Source organism: Gymnogyps californianus, chromosome 1 (genome assembly GCF_018139145.2).
Source record: "Gymnogyps californianus isolate 813 chromosome 1, ASM1813914v2, whole genome shotgun sequence".
Taxonomy (NCBI): domain Eukaryota; kingdom Metazoa; phylum Chordata; class Aves; order Accipitriformes; family Cathartidae; genus Gymnogyps; species Gymnogyps californianus.
This window is the reverse complement of record NC_059471.1, coordinates 104,077,984-104,100,023: the sequence shown is the minus strand read 5'-3', so window position 1 is coordinate 104,100,023 and position 22,040 is coordinate 104,077,984. Positions and strand designations below refer to the sequence as shown.

The 22,040-nt window shown below is 37.1% G+C and overlaps 2 protein-coding genes across 2 annotated transcripts in view; both read right to left on the bottom strand.

Annotated features, from left to right (window-relative positions):
• The window catches only part of LTN1 (listerin E3 ubiquitin protein ligase 1), a 31,099-nt gene extending 13,387 nt beyond the window's left edge, over positions 1 to 17,712 (bottom strand). Inside the window, 18 exon segments of the mRNA XM_050895275.1 lie at positions 46 to 205; positions 1,138 to 1,188; positions 1,191 to 1,338; positions 2,071 to 2,221; positions 2,491 to 2,644; positions 3,652 to 3,891; positions 6,203 to 6,395; positions 7,434 to 7,475; positions 7,978 to 8,763; positions 9,143 to 9,290; positions 10,602 to 10,792; positions 11,891 to 12,064; positions 12,745 to 12,925; positions 13,376 to 13,428; positions 14,193 to 14,423; positions 15,473 to 15,571; positions 15,906 to 16,109; positions 17,671 to 17,712. Of these exon segments, the coding sequence (XP_050751232.1) occupies positions 46 to 205; positions 1,138 to 1,188; positions 1,191 to 1,338; positions 2,071 to 2,221; positions 2,491 to 2,644; positions 3,652 to 3,891; positions 6,203 to 6,395; positions 7,434 to 7,475; positions 7,978 to 8,763; positions 9,143 to 9,290; positions 10,602 to 10,792; positions 11,891 to 12,064; positions 12,745 to 12,925; positions 13,376 to 13,428; positions 14,193 to 14,423; positions 15,473 to 15,571; positions 15,906 to 16,109; positions 17,671 to 17,712 (3,248 nt within the window).
• Positions 17,713 to 18,700: 988 nt separating this feature from the next.
• On the bottom strand, positions 18,701 to 21,891 carry RWDD2B (RWD domain containing 2B). Its single transcript, XM_050891273.1, has 5 exons — positions 21,837 to 21,891; positions 21,375 to 21,593; positions 21,219 to 21,286; positions 20,141 to 20,506; positions 18,701 to 19,435 (listed from the first exon to the last, which is right to left on the bottom strand). Exons 2-5 carry the CDS (start codon positions 21,579 to 21,581, stop codon positions 19,198 to 19,200), a joined length of 879 nt encoding a protein of 292 aa, XP_050747230.1. The 5' UTR covers positions 21,582 to 21,593; positions 21,837 to 21,891; the 3' UTR covers positions 18,701 to 19,197.
• Positions 21,892 to 22,040: the final 149 nt, after the last annotated feature.

The following is a 22,040-nucleotide window of genomic DNA, read 5'->3' as shown; positions in this document are numbered from 1 at the left end:
TGCAAAATATGAAGACAGAGTTAAGGGTTGTTTGTTCCTACATACCTATCAAATATTGTTTGCTGAAGGCTAGTTGTATTACTAAGTGTACTGAACTTCTCATACGTGATGTGCATTTCTTCTAACATATGAAGATATTCCAGAAGCAGATAAGGAGGATTCTCCAATTCTTCAATCCATTGTAATGAGTACAACAGTTCTGCAACTAATTAAACAACAGAAGGTGTTGTTTACAAACACCTGCTGAATATATTCAGTGCATAAGCAAGAAGTTTCAGGTCAAGATTTTGTCGGGTTTTTAAAATATGTTTTTAATGCATTAAAAAGATATTTACACGCTGTCTCAGGTGCTTCAGAGCATGAACTGGATATTTGCCATTGCATAATAAAATATAAGAGAAGAAAAAGCTACAGTAATCTATTCTAGATGTTCAGGGAATTTAAAGTAAATCAAGCATGACAAGAACTCTAACTCCTCTCTAGTCTTTTTTTTTTTTTTAAATATATATATTTCTTGCAGACAAGGCAATCAAGATCTAAGTCCAGAAAAAAAACCAAACAAATTTGATGCTAACAGTTAACATGTGGTTTCTTCATTAGCTTACAAAGACATACACTGAACAATTATACTTCTCATCATGGTGAGACTTTTGGAGACAGAATTGTTAATTTAATAATGCTGGCTCTAATTTGAGCATTCTATAAATAAAAAGAAACAAAATTCCTCCTGGTGGAATTAAGGAAAATTGCTGCCTCAAAATATCTTTACATCTATCTAAACACTCAGGGCATTTATTTGATGGCATGGATACAGCTCCTATTGCCCACTCATGCCAATGCACCATGTGTTTTGGCAATGAACAACTTTGAAGTTCATCATAAATTCAAACTTATCCAAATTCAAAGTTCTGTTGAGATAGCATGTATATAATCACAAAAAGTCCTAGAAATATAAACACTATACTTGTGCATACTTATGCTTTTAAAGGAGAACTGAAGGAAAAAAAAAAAAAAGTAAAAGGATGATTTCTCATACCTATATGCCAAACTTTAACTATTCATTTCTAATTATCAATTCAGGTTAATTTACAACTACTATAAAATGAAATTCCTTTAAGTTTTACTATTGCAACTTACTTATATTGTCAATTTTCTTTCTTTCAGCATCATCATTTCCACAGACTATACATTTTCCAATACAAGTAGCACCATTTTACTTAATAAGGCTGAAGTACACAGATGGCCTGGAAGTTTAGTTGTGCCACACAGCTTAACGCGTGATTCCAAAGGTTCACAATTCATACTAAGCCTTCCTTCTGAAAGAGGTTTGTGCATCCACTGTAATATGTGCATAAAAAGAGCATGAACAAATAATTGACATTTTAATGATGCATAGAAGAGCTGTGATCTGTTTAACCTTGGAAATTCAGAATTATTAAAAAATAACCATGAAAGATACAAATTAACACCAAAAGCACAATGGTGAGGATGACCCACTCCAGCATATTAAAAAAACCTAAATGCACAGCAGTAACTTGCAACTGCATTGCTGCCTCAGAAATAAATATGTATCTTTAGAACTCTATATATTTTACAAGAAATACTAAGGTTACTGAAGATTGGTGGTTGGACAGGAAATTTATGTCCTTCCCCACTCTCCACTCTATGTATGTCAGCATTTTGCTGATAGTCAGTATATCATGTTCCTCTGTAGATATTGGCATCTTTCACAAAACGAATCTTATAGAACAATTAATTTAAAGATAAGAACACCTTCACGATGTATATTCTGTCCAACAAAATTCCTGAATTGTAAAGTAAGTTGCTGGTGTTCCATGCAGAAAAGGGTAATTTCACAGATTTTGATTTTCTCCAGTAGTACTGGATGGGGCCATAAACATACAGATTTTGTCCTCTGTCATGGACAGAGGCTGAAAAGAACCTCTGCACAGACATATGCGTATTCATAACTGCAGTGCCATGTCAAAATAAAGAATGCTTATCACCCTAAAGGACAGAGACTTGAGGTAAGATTGACTACCGCGTGCAAGTCCGTTATAATTTTCATACCTCAGAAGACAGAGACTCGTGCAATTTCCCCCACTCAGTTTTGTTTGGCATGACATGCTCAACATAAGCTCCCACAAGATATCCAGACTGTCCGTCAGCTTCCATAAGCTTAGACAACAAACCACTGACTGCAGAGATCAAAACCTGAAGGCTGAGAAAAGGAGAAAACACTACAAACAAGTTTGGCACTATCCAGTAAAGGCAAGCTGCTTTATTTTACATTGATACATTGTATCAATGCTATATACATGCTATACCAATGGCGTTTTAAGTTATGCTCTACCCACAGTTCTCACCTCTGACAGGCTGAAAACTCCCTCAGTAATGCAGATGCCAATTAAATAAAGAATGGTATAGCACTGATCTTAGTTTGTTTTGGAGAACAACATATTATGAAACAGACATGTACATCACAATTACCTTTTAACATCCAAAGAGGAAGACTGAATTTGATTCTTGACCCACAGTGCAGATTTATGCAAAAAGATACTCTGTTTCTGCATACTCCGAAGTTGATGCACAAGTGAATTTACACCAGACATCCAAGTGTGTTTTAATTTAGATACAAGTAAATCTATTGTAGGGGAAAAAAAAAACCAAAACACAAAACAACAAACAGACAAGCAAAACCACCACAAACAGGTAAACTCAAATTACAACCTACAGCATCCAGCAACGATCACATGTCTAAAGGTCCCAGAGCAGGAAAATAATTCTCTTTTCTATGTGGTTACATGCAATAACTATCAAGAGCAAATATAAGGGTTTATTGTTGTAGAGCAATTTTAAATTAACTCTGACACACAAGTAATATTTATTTGAGAATAAGAGTGATGTTCCTGTTGTCTACTACTATATGTCCATATGGTCTTCAAAACTGCAAATCTTTTTAAAATACTGAAATACTGAATATTCACAATATCAATAGTCATTTGCAAAGCAGCAGTGGTTTTCAGGCTAGTGTTGTCCTACTTCACTGCTACAACAACACTGCAACATTTCCTCCTTTGTATCTATGTCAGTAAATGCATATACCAATTTATCACTCTCAAATTCTGCATTCAAAGAATATAAATCAGGATCTTAGTCTGAAAATGAGATGCTGGTGAAGAGAGGAATGGGTCACAATTTATCAGAGCAACTTGACCAGTATAAATGGTTTCAGAATAAATATATGTATCTTTAATGAAGTGATTGCACACATTTTTTCATAGGATCCCACATTGCAGAATGAACAAAAACAATGCTCATTCTTTGTGCTCCATAGTCCTTGAATAATTTATGTAACACTCCAGAAAGTGTGGAATATCACAGCCACAAAGATAGCTGAAGCACAGGGATACTAACATCAAAAAAGTTTAAAATCCTTGTAAAGGATTGTTGTGATGTTTAGCAGTAACTACTGTTAAAATTACTGTAACTGTAAGTTAAAGCACAAATTTTCATATCAGTTACAGCTGCAAGCACTCAATGTCTGTGAACTCAGTATTCTATTATATACTTGAATCTGTTTCATGAAAAAGAAGAAATTAAATGTAATCATCAACTACGAAAAAGTTTGAAGTTCTTTTTCCAAATTACCTGTTAAGTGCATAGCATCCTGCCTCTGAGCACACAATTGGAAGATGGTAAGCAGCAAGTCTTCTGAGGATGGCATCAGTAAACACCCTTTAACTGAGCTGAAAAAGCTTGAGGCTACATCGCAGATAAAAGATACTGATGGTTCAGTATTTCCAGCTTCAGAAAGATCCTTAGCTTTAGACAGAGCTGCTTGAAGTTTATCAATAATCCTTTCAACAAAAGTTTCACCAATCAAAGATTCTATTGGGGAGAGGAAAAAGACAGCATGCTTTGATTACTTGATAAACATGATCATTCAAAGACATCATATTAGTATGTGCCGATTTGTTTTTTATGTACTAATTTTGAATGCAAAATAAAGTGCAAAGTAGTTTCAGTCTAATGTATACCTAAACTCTCTTTCTTATTCCACAGTCATCTAGGATCACCTAGCCAAAGTTTCACATTGCCAAGTATCCTTTCTCTAAACCAGCTGAAGCAGCTTAGACAAAAGGTATACAACATAGAGCAAGTGCAGAGTGATCCCTTCCCCTTTTGTGTCTTCCTAGCTTCTGGCAATCAGTTGTGAGCCAGAGATTACACATGGACCATTGCATGTAATTAACCCAATCAGACCAATCTTCCATGAATACACTTAGTCCTTTTCTCACTGGATCTAAGTAGGCTAATCCCATTTATCCTCAAACTCCACTCTTCCGCTTAAAGAAGCAATGAAAAGTTTCTTCCTGTTTGCTTTTTCCATACAAATTATGATTTTATGGCTCTTTACCACAACCCCATCCCCACTCACTTTCACTGCAAGCTGAAAAATTCTAGTCTGTTTTATTGCCTCTACAAGCAGAAGCCACTGCATTTGCCTAACCATCCCTGCCATCTTTCTTTGGGCATATTCTAATTCTATCACACCTTTTTTTCAAAAGCATATATGTGAACAAGAATATTGCAGTGACCAAAACTACAGGCAGTATTCAAGATATTGACACACCATTGCTATAATAGTTTTCATTTGTCCTCTGTTCTTTTCACAGCAGCTCCTAATAACCTGTATTCCTTTTTTGCTGACCACCAACCTGCCACTTACAGGAAACCATCACAATGACTGAAGATCTGTTTTCTGAGTTTTGACAGTTCAGAGCCTATCATTGAATAGATACAGTTACAATTGTGTTCTTCCCATGTATACTTTTGATATTTATTGGGTTTGAATTTCATTTGTAATTGTATCAGTTAATCATTCAGTATCACAACACACTGCTACGGCTCCGTGAAGTTTTAGTTTTGATTATTCTGAATAATTTATCAGAAATAATTATCATCCTTTCAGTATTTATCCTTTTCCCCCCTTATTTCCTATCATCTGATAGGTTACTGATCCATGAGAGGCCCTTCCATGGGACCTTACTCCATGACAGTTTACCTTGAGAAACTTAGATGAGAGATCTCATTAAAAATCTTTTTGAAAGTCCACATACTCTATTTTGGCCTAAATCACTAAGTCAAGAACCACCATAGCTCCTGAAGGTCTCTTAGACTTCATCCAACATGCATTGAAAACAGGTCACACAGCACCCAGCACAAAACGAGCTCAGCAATACCTCCAGGTCCAAAGCCAAAAAGCAAAGTCACTGGACAATCAGCCTTAGACACCACTGACTCGCAAGCAAGCAAGTTTGTTGAACTCTCTCTGGAGAGAGGGAACAGGTTTTCCTGATGCTCCTCTACATCAAAAGTTCCAGTAACAGAAATAACAGTCTTACAACATATTCAGGATGCACTATCTATGAACATCGACTGCAGTCAACTTGTTGTGTCCTTCTTTGAAACTTGAAAGCACCACAAACGTGCCCAGCATTCAGATAAACTGAAGTATGTTACTTCAGCGATCAAAGCAAATGCTGAGTTTAACAAAACACAAATGACAAGTTTACATGGAAAACATCAAGAAAATTGAATTCCACTAGAAGTCTATATCACAGATACCACAAAATGCAAGGAAGGAATGAAATAGGATGTTATTAATAAAAAATAAATTACATATACAGCATAAGTGCACACACATAGTTTTTAAAATACATGAATCTAACTGAAAATGGCTCAAAGCAATTCATAGGTCCTGTAACAAGGCATTACCAATGCACACATGGGTCCATAACCATTGATTTTTGATATTCTAGTTTTGAAGGTAAATTTCAGATGGTATGGTTTAAAAATTAATATTATTTTACAGCACATTAGCTAATAAATCAAACTTACTTAAATTTTCCTCAAGTTTTCCAGACTCACAAATCTGAATCTGTTCTTTAAACATTGACTTTTGTTTAGCAACGCAGACCAAAAAAATTGCAATGTCATTGCTGCAAGTTAGTATTTACAAAATTAAACTGGACATGGTTAATTGCCTCAGGTAAAAAACAAACAAACAAACAAACCACCAGAAAGTCTAGATGTTACAAATTAAGTATTCTGGACGATCTCAAATTCCTTTCAATCTTCTACAAAGCATAAGTGCCGTATTTACACTTCACAAACTCCAAGGAATAAATATGCTTACCATTTTTAATGTGTTGCGACAACACTAAGCTCAGGAGGGTCCACCTTTCTGAAGAGGATGATTCTGATGAGGCTGCTATAGGTTTTAAACCCAGGTGACACAGATCATCTGCCAGCATTACAAGTCTTTCTCCAAGTGTATCTCCTTTCAGCCAGTCAGAGACTAAGGAAAGTTTTGTTGTGCTTGAGCATGCCTGAATCACAACAAAATAATTCTAATAATCTTTTGAGGGTTATCAACTTTTATTACTAACTAAGCATAAGATTAATCTGTCAAACCTGCACACACGGAGTGGGAATCATATCATCTGTCATATACAGTAAGCCTCTAGGTGTTTACGTCTGCCACAATCCCCCCAACTTTCTTTTCAGTCAGAGACAGCAACTTATGGCTAGGTCAGACCTCTACTTTAGAGTGAAACAAGTCACCTTCTGAAAGCTCTTCTTTTTCCTTTTCTCCAACTATAGAGCCCAGGCAATGCCTACACTGGAGTTAGAAAGATAACTTTTGGATGACCAGATTGGCTGAAATAAAGTCTATTTACAACATAAAATCTATTTACAGCATCTGAATTTCTCTAAAAAGAAATGGAAGGTCACAAATCAGAAAAACGTTATTTTGGTGATAAGCCATTATAAGTTACAAAATCATAAACACTGAGGATTCCGAAAATACACAGTATCTGTGAGGAAACTATGGTCAACACACTGGATTGTAAATCAAGTGCTATGAGTTCTTGTCCAAAAATTTGTAATACACTTCATATTTCATCCCAGGCAATTGCTTAAATGTCAGTCTCTCAATACCCCGTGTGAAAAAATGGTACACTATCTTTTCCTTGTAAGCACGATGTAAGGGTGATGATACAAATAATCATTTAAATTATTGGTCTAATACCTAACTCCATTCTCTCTAGCTTAGAAGGGATGACTAGAAACAAATCAGGAATCCCTCTGGCTCAAAGAGCAAACTGACCAAAAACAGAAGGGACGAAGATGCTTTTGTTTTGGTATCATCATTTCATTTCTAAGACTGTCCCTGGATTTAAATGCAGTTAAAACAAACAACACACTGAAACTATTACTACAAGATTTTCAAACTATGGAAATTAACACTACTTCAATTAAAAAAAAAAAAAAAAGTCATTCAAACACGTGTAACACTCAAAGCTAACACCAGGGAAATATTCAAAACTATGCAAAACAAGAACAAAAAAATTCTTAAGAGGTACCTTTTGAATTATCTGGAGAAAAATAATCCATTTCAGATCCATCTGAAAAGAAAAACAAAATTCCACAATATTTAACAAATTCTTTGCTGAATAGGAAGCATTTAATTCCATTTTAACAGTTTGTTTTACAACTTTATTTTCTACAGGGGATAAGCAGAAGTTGCTAAGTTTCAATAAGAAAGTTCTTGATTATATTATTTTTGGCTTCCAAGTCTTTCGCTACCACACAGATCTGTAAGGGACTGTATTTATAAGAAAGGCCACCTATGACTAGTATGAAAGCACACTGTATAAAGAAGCAAGAACAGTTACTTTTTTTTTTTTTAATGATTTATACCATATAGAAAGGGACACATCGTAACCTTTCACCCCAACACTGTCATGTCAACCTTTCCTAAATCTACCTTCCTCACGCTGAACTTATCCAAGTTCATGCAGAATATCTTCCATTCCACAGCCCCAAAATAAAATGATTAACCAACCACAGCCCACAAAAAGAGTAGTCACTTTGATAAAAACTAATAACAAAATGTACAAGTCATACCTTCGTTAAATCATCAAGAATGATTTTCCTTTCATCATTACTGTTGCAACAATTAAGCACACTGTACAAAATATCAACCAGAAAATGGGTGTCTTTCCTCCAGTCTTCTTTCAGCCAAGTTATCAAATTCATATACAGAAATTGTACAGATGGACTTTCATGATGAGCTTTCATTTCATTTTGAGATTCAGCTTGAGCAGAGCTTGCATCATTTCCCTGCTCTAAAAGTACTTGAAAAACTCTGTTTGAAGAAAAAGAGTTGAGCAGGGCAGAGAGAAATTTCAAATGCTGTTCTGACTTCTGTTCATTGACATACAAAATACTCAGTTCAGCAAGGCTGCAGACTACATTCTCTAAAGGCTCTTTCCTTAGAAGTGAACTATGCTGCAAGTCAGCCTGTATTTCAGAGTCACTATTTCTCACTTCCGTGAGCTTTCCATTCTCTGTGTTTCTTTCAGATTCATCCTCATCCGTAAATCTGATCTTTAGAGATTTTCTGTTGTTTGGTTTTGTAGCACTCTTTGGATTCTGAAGAATTTCTAGCATACCAGATATGGCAAACAATGATTTCTCATCAGCATCCAACGTATCAACATGAAGCACACACATTTTTAAAAGATGGTCCCAAAAATTTGACAACAGTTTCTGGAAAACTTCATCTGTGCCATCATCGTTGCAGAGCTCTGCTTTAGCTTCCCAGGAGCTCAGCGTTTCTGCTATTTGATAAAATAACGGTCCATTTTGTAACCTGGGCTCCTTAAGTACAGCATCAGTAAGAGGAATTAGCTATAAAGACAAAAAATTATTAAAGAACAGTGATCCAACTAGATGATCATTTTATTCTTTACAATACCAGGAAATTCTATAATTTTGAAAAATATTCCAGAAGCAATTCCGAAAACATGAGAATTACTCGTGCTTGAGCACTTAATAAAAATATACAGGGTGGGATACTTTTTTTTTTTTTAATATAATTTAAACTACACAGTAAAAGGGCTGACCTTATAGGAAGGAAAAAATTGACTAAATTCAGTAACATTATTTTTTCCATAAAATCTAGTAAAATTTTCAACAGAGAATTAAATCCTCCCAGAAATTTACATTTTTCTTTAACTTTGAATTATTAAATGTACACACAACAATATTAAGTATTTCTAATAAATACCTGGTCATATATAAGCATTTGATGAATTTGCCTTTGGTCATCTTCTTCATCTATTTTCTGTAGTACGGCAAAGCGCAGACATTCCATAAATGCAGTTACAATTGCTGAACTTTCTGAAGGGCTGGCTATTGCTCTTTCACTTGACAACCTATTGAAAGGCAACATCGGAGGGAGGGCAATGCTCAGTCATCTATGCTTCTGAGAAACCCAGTATGTATGTAATGAATGTAACCTTGGTTCTGTTGTTCTTGTCCAGACAACACCAATATGAGAATATAGAATCACAGAATCATTGATAGGAGTCAGATCAAAACAAATTCAATAGGACATATTTAAAGAGTCAAAACAATAAATCTAGGCATTTAATATAACTTATATTAAAATAAACTTTTTCATCTAGTTTTAGCATTCATAAAAAAAAAAAAAAAATCTACGTAAACAGAGGAAACATATCCAGTCAAGCATACTGTCTACTGTTTCAGCTGTTTGTCAAAACTCCTTTGCAATTTTCTACACACACCATAGAGTTTTAGAAAGTGTCACTTTCTGTCATTACAGAAAAAAGAAAAACAGCTAAACCAAAACGCCACCAAAAGACAGTTTCACCATAGCCACTTTGAGTCTGAACAACTGTGATGTTTGCTTTTTAATGAAAATTAGACCACACAAATTACCATACAAATATTACAACCATTTTACTACTTGTAATAAAATTCTATACACTTTTCAAAACCAACTCATACATAACTCTCTTCTCCAAGAGGTCTGCTAATGGCCACACCAACATCAATTGAGAATTGATTTTTGTTTAAATAAGTTACATTTTAGTCATTCATAAAATAACTTATATATGCTTTTGAGTACACAATGCACATACATCTATTTAAATCAGATTTGATAGAAAGTTGGTTTTTATGTATTTTAAAGGCAAAAAATTATAGCAGTTTCAAGCCTTTAAAAATCAGTATCACAAAAATTAAAGTTCCTGCATAAAGGAAATTTCACAATCACAATGCTAATCCCCAGTAACCTCTGTAATAATTACACACCGGTGAGAAGAGCTTGATATCTTCAAAGCCACTCTTAATTTTAAATTAATTTCCCATTTTAAAACTTATCATAGAATAAACATGAAGCTTTGACAAGAAAAGATAAGAATGCTTTAGGTAAGGAAGACACAATAAAATCAAAAAGAAGGTTGAAGGTTTAAGAAGACAGGGACAGCCACAAAGGACTGACTCTAGTTTTGGATATTTACAAGTATTTTAAAAATATGATTTTCAAATATCATAGTGAAAATAGTATTTTCTCAAATAAACAATTAATGCATATTTAAATATCCTCAAGCCAAATGATATGCTACTTATCTTTAAATGCTTAAAGAAGATTAGTTCTCCTATTTACAAATGTAAACGAGACTGATTTCAAAAAAGCAAATAAATAAATTTGTGGTTCATACCCTTGAATTATAGAGCTGAAAAAAGTTCTGAAATATTCCAGCTTTGGTTCTGCAATGCCAGGAGGTACCTTGCTAATGAACGGCAAGAGATTTGGGTATATAACGGTAGCTAGTCCTCGACCACCTTCTCGAAGCACTGTCCATAACTTTGGTAGAACTCCCTTTTTGGCATTCACATGACCCCAACAGTCCTACAGAAAGAAATACGCTTATTGTAAATTAAATGAGAATATGTTGCCTTGGAAGAACTCCCAAGCTAGACATTTAATCTACCTCCCTATGTTGTAGCTGAAACAAGTTATTATAAAATTTAAATTCACTTGCCAATATTTTTTAAAATCACTTTCTCCCTATTTCAGTTTGTGAATTTAAGGAGTCAACGTGATAAAACTGTTTCTGTATTGTTTAAAATCAATGGACCTTCCTTATTAGCAAACTGCAATTAAAGGCTTCTCTTTAATAATGCTTTAAGGATGCTTCATAAAAATCATTATTGTAACTGGTCCTGTATTTAATTCTGAGTTCTTGTTATCAAGAATAAGCAATGATTTCAAAATCCTAACTTTAGAAGTACCACGAACTTCAAAACTCCCCTCAAAATCTTCTGATGGTTACAAAATACCTTGGCACTTTCCCCCTACACCCCAAAGGTTTTTGTCATCTGATCTGATTTATCATAGTTCCAGACACCTAGATTTATAGCAAGCTGAACAAAGATTTTTTTTTTTCCCATAAATTGTTACAGTTTATACCAGCAGTTACAAAAGAGATCTGCAGCATTAAGCCCTCAAAACATCCCAGTCTATGGCAACACCACTCATCCTGCTAATAAATTGAAAGCTAGTATTTCACTTAAAACTAAAAAAAAAAAAAAAAAAAAAAAAAAAAAAAAAAAAAAAGAAGTTATAGAACCAAGCATTAAATTAGAAGGGGAAACAAACAAACAAAAAATGCACTGCAGGTCATTTTTGTAACCATCTTTAACCAAGAAAAAGGTTTTAAGTATTCTTTTACTTATTAGTAACTATATTTAATCAAAGAGATTCAGGTTAATTTAATTAAACTTATAAAACAACTCTGATTTTCAGACATGCTGGACACAATATATTTGAAAGTTACACGGAAACCCTAAGGAGGAAGAAGGAGCATGTAGCATTGATAAGTTCATGTTATTAATCATAAAGAAAACCCAGTCAAGCTGTTCTTCCTAATTCTACACAGAGAACAACGGCACTTGGTGAAAAGTTAAATTCAAGTAAAATATCTGCCCCTTAGGTTTCCCGCATTACCTCAATAGTGGCGATAGCATAAAGTACAGCTTCCCAAAGAGCAGGACACACCACCGCATCACTGTCATCAATGCTGAGAAGAACAGTAGGACAAATTCTTGGTGCTTCAGCTTTCACCAGCTCAGGCAAGTACTGGCAAAAAGCAGAAGCCAGCTCAAAGAAAGCTGAGCGAACCTGACATAGGCCACAGAAAAAAAAAAATTTTAGTCAAATGACAACACTTTGTCACTACATGCAGTTTATAACATTCCTTTTAAAGTCACCATAACTTACAACACACCGTCTCCGTATTTTATCACATCAAAGGTTTAAATATTATTAAAAATAATGAAAAATAAAGAAATCGATAAGCCTGTTTAATATTTTAAAGTAATTTGTTTAGTGACAAAATGCTTATGAAAAATTTTATTTTAATATACTTCTCAAAAGGCATGTTTTCCCAAAAGCACCTTAAAACTTTTAACAAAATACTACCAGAATCAATTCATCACTCTATGCACTATTGGTCTTAGCAGATCAAAGACCAATAAAATGGTTTAAAAAAATGAAAATCCAAAAGCACTAAGAACACATGGATTAAGCTGACCCAGTTTGCATCTTCTACATGAATTTGAAATGACGGCAGACTGCCAAGAAGTACATGATGGTGACACGGAATAACAAATTAGCCTATTGGCCAAATTTTAGAGCAATATTGTCTATTTAAGGCCTAGAAATCTGAAGGCTGTTTCAAACACAATTCAGTGAAGTACAAAGTTCATTCTTGCAGAATACAATTAATTAATACTTGCTTAGGTTCAGTGTATTATCTTCAACCAAAAACAACCAAAACAAAGAAGAAATTAAGAAGTCACCTGTGGTATGTTGTGTTTGCCATATTTCCAAAATTTGTTTTGGGACAGAAGTGACATTAACTTTTCCTCCAATGAATGCATCTCTTTCTTTGGCAACATGCCAAGCAACTTTTTTAAAGCTAACAAGGAACAGGTCAGAATCCGGAAAAATTTGGCTTCCCTTTCTTCCTCTGGTACAGTTCTCAGAAAACAAAATAAAACAAAAGAAATTGAAGTGAACCATAAATAAATCAGTAGGCTTCTCAAGCTCTTTTAAACTGTCTAAACTGTCTTCAGTTTTTCTGTGTTATTCTTTTGATTTCAGATGCCAGCAATGTAAATTAAGTAAACTTTCCATAGGTTCTAACGCTACCAAATTACATTATAAAGTGTTAGAAAAAGAGAGAGATTCAAGTCATCTCATCTTCCAGCTATTCAAAAATGCTACTCCTAAAAGAGCTGAAACAAGAAATTAGACAACTGATAACGCTTTCAAAAGCATTTATACTTTAGTCCCAAACAAAGTTGCTGGGATCTGGACTCAAATAACTATTCTGTCTCTTGAAACAAAACTAAATCCACTACCTCCAGGGACAGAGAACTCAATACAGACCAAGATGTAAACAATATACATTAAAACAGGCTAACATACTGGGGGTCACTGAGTGTATCAGGTGTTTCTTTCAGAAGGTGATCTTGAAGTACCTAGGGGAAAAAAAAAATACATATATACACATGAGAATCTAATATTTATGTGTGAATAATATAGTCTATACGTTATTCAAAAACAGCTCTACAATAAAACTTCACAACCTTTTAAACACATTTTAGACGTGCTAGTGAACAAGAACCTAATTTAATTGACTCCTGCTGAACATAGTAGCTGTGGTACTGTTTGAATCAAGACTTCATAATACTTTGTAAGTTGCAGTCCTACGCCAACATGCTTCTGGTAAAAAGAAGCCATACTGAGATAAAACAAAATGGTTAAGTTTGCATATGATGGGCCAGCAATGCAAACTTTCACCTTTTTAAATTCAGTTAATTCAGTTTCATATATGACTGGCAGAACAGCATTAACCTCGGTTTGAACTAAACTTGTAGAGGCTCTCTGAAACACTGCTCTGCATTCTTTAATCCTTTACCACTGCAGCAAAACTACTCCGGCATCATTATTCCATCTGTCAATAACATTACATGATGACTAAGCATCATTACATAGAAATGCACTCAATAAAATTCACTTCATATTCATTCCTCTGGTTCCAGTCATTCTAACCACAAGTCAAAAAAATAGAGGATGTGTCTTTGCCTCAGCCTTCTCTTCACATTAGCAGGAGCAAAGTTTCAGGTGTGAAAGAAATTTAACCATGAAGAACAGATGGGGGCAGGATGAGTTTTAAACTTGTAATAAAAGTTGACATATACTCAACACAAAGCCTTGAAGAAGTACAAAAGTATAAACTCACATTAAGAATTTCATCTTTACAGAATACTAAGGCTTCAGGTTGCTTGCTTGAAGGAAAAGCTTTTTCAAAAGCTACTTTTGCAGCAGAAGCAGCAGGGGAGTAAGTGTCACATTGGGCAATCAGCCAGTATCCCATGATACTTTTTAAGTAAGGAGCTAAGTGTTTCTTTACTTTAAGAATCAGTTGCTCAAAAGATTGCTGAGTTGCTTCTCGAACACGGCGATCATGATCCTGTTAAAAAAAAAAAAAAAAGAAAAAAAAAGAGAAAGGTTTATTGTTTTAAGAAATGTACCTTTGACACCAGGTATTTCAAAGCAGAAGTGATGACAAAAAAAAAGCTGTCTCTCAGTTCAGCCATTTTCACAATGAATTGGGCTATGTAGATTTGAAAATACACAACAACAAAAAATTCTTAGCATCCCTAGATAAGGGGAGAGTCCTAACTTAGCAGCATCATATTCCCCATGTGTTGTACATTCAAAATTGTAACCTTTTCCTGATATCCCTAACTACAGTTTCTATTTCCATTTTATACAAACATTTAACAGAAAGACAAGAGGTAAGAGAAACAGGAAGCCTTCAAGATGCTTTTTGGATTAAAACGACCATAAGCCTACACAAACTGTGCATCATTATCCATTATTTGTGTAGGAATTTACATCATTGTGACTTTCTGTGCTCTTGGCTCCTGAAAGAAATACTAGGAATTGCTCTAACACATCAGAATAGTGAATCATTTTGTCCAATATCACGTTTCCAACAGTAGCCAGTCCAGACAGTTTGGAGATGTATTAAATATATCAGAAAATTATGAATTATCTGGCTACGCATAGTCTTTTCATGTTTGGGTTTTTTTTGTGGGTTTTTTGGGTTTGTTGTTTTTTTTTTTTTTAATATTAAGTCTGGTCAGATATTAGTCCTAGATCAAAAAGATTTATAATTATGTTAACTGAAGAGTACATTCTCTTCAGCCATTCTGGAATCTACTTAAAACAACTTCCCATGAGAAGAAATATCTTGTCATCTTTTTAACATAAAGGTCTAACAAACAGCTATCTCCATCCAGCAAGTACAGCCCAGGCATCAACAGTTCAAGATTCCACCCACTGCCAATACTGAAACATCTCCACAATAAAGAACACTACTTTCCTTCAACTTCATGTTTTTCCTAGAACAAGTCAGTGATTCCAACAAAGTTAGATACATCAATAAAGACTGCCTTAGAGGTTTTCACAGGAAGTATCCAGAGAAGTTTTTGATTTAGATACTTTAATACTTACTAGTGAGATTTTACAATAAATTCTTGGCCAGTAAGGAAGAACACCTTTAACAACTTCTGCTTCTCTTTCCTTGCACATTGTCCCAAACTCTTGCATAGCCTAAAATCAAAATATCAAGAGCATGACTTAAGAAGTCAGATAGGTATGTTCTGTAATTTACTAGCTTCTACCAGACACTGCAACTCTCTTTTTCAAAAATCAATTCATTTCTTGCAATTGAGCATCTATAGAGTTAATTTTATGAATGCCCCATCAGCATCATGTGATGGACCTTTTTGTAAGTCCTCCAAGATACCTTCTGGATTGCAGTTCTAGCAAATATACCAATATGCAATTAGCATTAGCTACCTTGATATTTTCCTCTCCCATCCTTAAGAAAAATGTATTGTTTTCCAATAAAAAAAATTTTACGGGGGACAGAGGATACACCTACTTTTAATTTTGTTGTGATATCCCTTTTAGAAAGTTTTCGCAACACCATTCGAAAATCAGCATCCACAAGGCTGTCTATTTCCTCTGCTCCTTGAACTGCAGGAACGTATCCTAGATCACTCTGAGATGTTCCAAAGCCAATAAACCCAGGCACTGTTCCACGTTCTTTGGCAAGGAGCTCTGCAGCTCGGCCACTGCTAGAAGGCTGACAAAAAACAGGGACATAAGTCAGTTATCTATTTCAGTCATTTTATTTTGCATGCATCATGCATTTGAAATAACGATCCTATTTATATTGTATAATTAACCTTCTATTTAAAACAAAGTCTCACAAAAAAAGGCCACCTATGCTTTAAACATAGAAGTTTGACCTAGAAAATTATTATTCTCTTTAGAATCAGCATTTCCTTTTCTCATAATCCATGAATACTTATGGAAAATTTTATTGGTATACATACAAAAAAGTATAACAGAAAAGTCCTTCTGTAAGTGAACAATTTATTAAGAAACCATTTATCCTCCGTCACTACTTCTGTTTTTACTAGTTCTTCTCATGTTATTGCATATGGACCAATACAGCTCCCAAGGAATGCTCTTCATATCATTGGGAAAAACAAGAACACACACGAAACAAAGGATGCTACCAGCAACAAAGGGGCCAAGAAGGATTTAGAGGAATGGAGCAAAAGGGTACACATGTAACACAGTATAATACTATCCCATTAGTATTACAGTGAGTGTTCTGGAGTTCAGCATCTCTTCTAGTTTGCCCCAGTTAAGTCAACACCTTGCTCATTGTATCAGTGGCTCACATTTATTTCAGCCACACTCTTTTGAAAAGACTGTCCCAAAATGACTGATGCTCTAACGTTCTCTGTGATACCTTATAGTCCAAATACCTTTTATTTCCTAATGACAGTTGCAGTTTTGTTTGTTGGTTTTTTTCTTTTTTTAAAGTAATGACAATTTGCTGAAGTTCGTCATACCTTCCTGATTTTCTTCAGGTATGTAAGCCACATTTTACCTGACTACTATATCTACAGATTAAGTCATTTTTTCTGCATGTGAAACCTCAGCTATAAGGACACGCACTTTTGTGTTTCCTAGTCTTCTCTAAGTACATGAGAGGGAGAAGATTTGTAGGAATTACCTAACCTGAACACAAGGCTTCACTCACAATTCTCCCATCCTGAGCAAGTGCCACATATGATGGATGTCACACCACTTCAGGCCCGGTGGCAAGATGGAGACATCACGACAGGTGTACTCTAAGACTCTCCACAGAAAAACACACTAAATATACCCACCGGTACCTTGCTGCACCTTACACCCGTGGTGATTTTGCAGTGACACTCTCCTACCCTTGACCCTCTCTGGAAAACACGTACAAACGCCACAGGAAGTTGCAGTCACACTCCCCTGAAGCACGGGCCCAGACCAAGAGTCGCCCCTGAAGCCCAGCGGTGGCCCCGGCCCCCGCTACTGCAAGCGGGCCCGAAGGCAGCGACGCCTCCCAAGGGGGGACGGGCTTCGGCGGCCTACAGCCCCCTTCCCAAGGCACCGGGAGGGGAAGGGCGGCCTTAACCGGCCCGCCGGTGCCGGAAGCCCCCGCCCCAAGGCCCAGGTCCAGGCCTGGACCCGGGCCCGGGCCCTGCCGCCCTCCCCGGCCAGGCCGCCTGCCGGCCCGGCCGGGGCCACCGGCGGAGGCCACACGGGACCCGGGGCCCACAGGCGCAGCAGCCGCCCACCCCGCGGGACGCGCTTACCCGCAGGTTGCCCTTGGTTCGCTGCTTGTTCTTGCCCCCCATGGCGGCGGAGGCAACGGCGCTGGGCACCGGCCGGGAGCGAGGAGGCGCGCGGCCGGGGCGGCGGAGCGCGGCGCTTCCGGAGGGCGGGGCCAGGCGCGCGGCGCCCACGGAGGTCCGCGGGTCCTCCGGCGTTGGCAGGCCTGGTGGTAGTGCCGGTACCCGCGGCGACACACGGCACACACGGCCGCCCTTCCCCGGAACGCGGCTTTCAGGGATGAGCCCGTGCTGACAGGAAAACGGCAAACAGTTTCAATAACCGCCGACGCACGGCTGCGGAGTACGACGTCGATGTAATCTCGCTGAAATTTCCTGAAACTTCGTACCCATCGACAGATCTTAAAGCGCGGAGACTTCAAGCGTATCCTGGGTCCTTTATGACGCCGTGCTGTTCTTATACGCTTACAAGGACTTACGATTTGGCGGTTTCAACTAGAAGGAAGCCTGCACTTATCGAATGAAATCACTGCGAAGGCGTGAAATCACGACAAAAGGCGTCCCAGTCCATACCAGAGATCTGAATGGCAGGAATTTTACTGGATCTACACAGAAATACTTAATCAACATCAGAAGCAACCAGTGTCTGCTTTTTATGACGTGGATGTGATTTAGATACAGAATCCATGAGCGAAGAAACAAACTAGCGTTCATTGATACAAATTTGTTGAAACCAGACTGAAAAGCATATGCAGCGTAAGGCGCTGTAAATGGGTGGACTGCAAACTCGGGAACTCAGCAGGGTGAGGATCGTTCTACTGTTTTGGAGTGCACTGTAAGGGAGCCCAGTCCTTGCTAAGCTTCTGCTTTTACATCAGTAAACAGACGAGACTCCTCAGCTACAGATGTAGTGGAGCCACCACAGTATCTCTCTTAACTGCACACACACTTTTACCTACGGAAAATTCTTATGCCGTAGAGTAGCCATCCTAGCTCATTCTGTTTGCATGAAGAAGGCTTTTGTGAACTTCCTCCCTCCCCTTTTTTTTTTTTTTTTAAATAAAACATTAATCTCATGGCTTAATATACTTTCAGGTAGAAAGTAGAAGAAAAGATTGTTACAAAAAAGTCTTCGTGTAGTGTATGTAAACAGTAACAACTAATGTAAACATCACATTTCCTCTCCTGAGATAGCCACACTTCATTTTTGTCTCTTCTTATTCATATATTCATTCACCATAAATCCATCTATTCATTCATCTATAATTCTGTAACTGCCCAGTAGGTTATCAAACGTATTTTCTTTCATTGTAATTAGGTGTGTACCCTAAATGTCCTTAAAACCAGAAAGCGTAATAAAGCATTCATATAGTCATTTTCATTATTCAGGATTTCACTGGATATTTGTTTTCACTGAAAACTGGATTCATCATATAAACCACAAATTATTAATTCCCTCTCTGATCAACTGTTGCAGAACAGCTAAGGAATCTGTTACGGGGATTAACTTACAAATGTAGGTACTTGGACTTGTGGTGATCTTCAACCCCTTCAATGCCCTTCAACCCCAAAGTACATTTCAAAAATGTCAGCACATCCTTTTTCTTCTAAAAAATGATATAACTGCCCCAAATCCATATGATTTCCTCTGGCACCATGTGCATCAAAACATTTTTCTTCCAAAGTGGAGAACTTTCTTTGTTTCTGAATCTCAGCATGTCCTCCACCTTCCAAAGAAACATCTTCTCTGTGCCGAATGAGAATTCTTTTCCATGGTAACCTTCTTACTCTGAAAGTAATTGGAGAAATATGAATCTATCTATAAAATAAAGACTGTTTTAGAAAATACTATGAAATAGCTATTATCACAGAAGTCAATAAATTCCATTTGTACTTACAGAGATAATGGTTCCCTAGCTGGTCATAGAAATACTACTCACATGCAAACACTCCCATAAGCAAGAGCCTGTTTCTTTATATCTCCTCGGGATTCAAAAACCTTAACGTTATTCCTCACAAAATAATTGATAAAGATGTGGTTTCAATTTCAGCGCTCACTTCTGCCTTGCCTGTTCTAAGAATTCTCATATTCTCATACTCTCTTAGCTGTTATAATCAAATGACAATGTTCATTTAGTCTGCACCACCCAGAAGTATAAATGATGGGAGCAGAATAAAACACGAATGTAAAGCGGTGTAACAGCATACATATCTAACACGACTGGGGTACTGCAGTCCATCGCTATACAAGTGGAATACAGAGGAAGATAAAACAGAAATAAATGTGCACCATGCAGTACTAGTAGCTTTGACTGCTGCAACCAACAGTACAGTGGATATTCAGAGTTGTAAATATATTATGATAAATACAAATACTTTGCAGACCTTTACAGGTTGGAAGGTGGTTGGATTTCCCACCTTCTGGCCACATATACGACATGAAAAATGTAATATTCTAACTACTATTGGCATTTAAGTACAAAGAAAAACTAACCTTGACCAGAACTCTTCACAACTACTTTGTAGACCTTCTACACAAACAACACCTGGTTTCCCTGGCATGCAAAACCCTGACAGAGAGAGCTCCTTGGCCCAGTCAATAATATTCTTTCTTTTTTGCTTGTTGTAAATGTGATGACTATAGATCCACAATCGAGTGAACATGATGTCTTCTGACTGCACGGCAGTTGATGTTGTAACCGAGGAAGATGAAAGCTCTTTGTCAATGTAAGCAGCTGCATGGTCTTTAACCCATTCCCTTGCACACAATATGCAGGGCTCACCACTGCAGTTTTGCGTCAAATACGTTTTTAGATCAGAGTTCAGGTGAATCTGCTGAGAGCGGCTTAATAAGGATGACCTAAAGAAAAAGAAAAATATAAATGCAGGTGTAATATGCTTACAACTTAGCATGTTTTTCAAACAGTTTTACTTCAAGATGCCAAAAAAAATCAGGCTATATTTAGATGGTATGCACTTGCTATTGATATTTAAGTCATATTAGCTATGAAAAGGCCTTAATTAGTATTTAATTGGTGTGCTAACTCTTGAGTTCGCATATAGTACTACCAATCTGTGAATCAAAATCAAGAAAGAGGTACTTGAAAAGTAGGTATGGTGGCTGAATTAATTTCCTGTAATATGCAAGGCTACTTCTTTAAACAGAAATGTTCCAATAAAAAAAACAGAAGTCTGGGAATAACGGCATTTTGACAAGGGAAGAATAAGACCGTTGAGTAACTTTTCACTCCTTTAGTTAGTGTTAAGCCTTGTCAAAACGGACAACAGTCTCCCTTCTTGAGCACCAGACCTATGAACAGTATCTACATGTAACCCCTCTGTACAGAAGATGGCACTCCTCCACGCTTTTCCCATTTTTCCCTCACTTATTTGCTGAGGACACCAGAGAAATCATAACCTTGTAGATTTGTTTTTCTTCAACATTGTTGTCCATCTGGCTTAATTTGACAGTAAACTATCAAAAAAGGACTACTTTTTCCTATAATAACTGTATTTATGTAGTACACCATAGCTTCTAAACGTTTTTATTAGCTGTACTTTTAATGCCATACCTCACAGTAATTTCTGGTAGAACAGCTGGATATTTAAATGGTAAAGCACAGGCCATAGAGAATTCCACCTAAAAATAAATAAGGAAATGTCCAGTTCAAGTAAGCCCTAAAATCCCACAAAATAAAAATAAAAAAGAAGAAAGGTATTTACAATACCATAGAGGCATTAGAGATCTCTGGCTTTACATTCAGTACAAACTGAACCTTTGAAGATGGCATCTCTGCAGACTCATTTTCAACATAGTGTTTTAGTTCTGCTACAGCCAGCTGGTCAGTCACAATGAACTCTTCCTCATAAGGAAACATGCTAGAGAGTAAATCTAATTCTGAAATTTGTATCTCCGCTTCTTCTTGGTTAGTCATTTCTGTTGTTCCCTAAGCAAAGAAGAAATTAGGGAAGAAAAACAGGGCTTGAATATGGGACAATGTTCATTAACTACTCCCACGTAAATCACATTAATCCTTATAACCAAGCCCATCAAAACTAGCTCATATATGTTGGGCAGTTAGGAGCATGAAGATACTCTGTCACAGTCCACGAGGTCTCCATTGACCTGAGATGGGACAGGATGGGGTGATGTGTCACCAAATAAATTTCTCTCTCGCAGGGCCGCATACCTGGAGCGCAGCCGCCCCTGCTGCTTTGGCGGCCGCAGAGGTGGACGTTAGCGCGCCCGGGAAGCCTCCACGCCCCCGGCAAGCAAGCCCAGCCTGCGAGCGAGCGCCGCCCCGGCCCCGGCCCCGGCCCCGGCCCCGGCCCCGGCCCCGGCCCCGGCCGGCAGCAGCTCCCCTCGCCGGGCGCCCACCGGCAGCCCTGCGGGG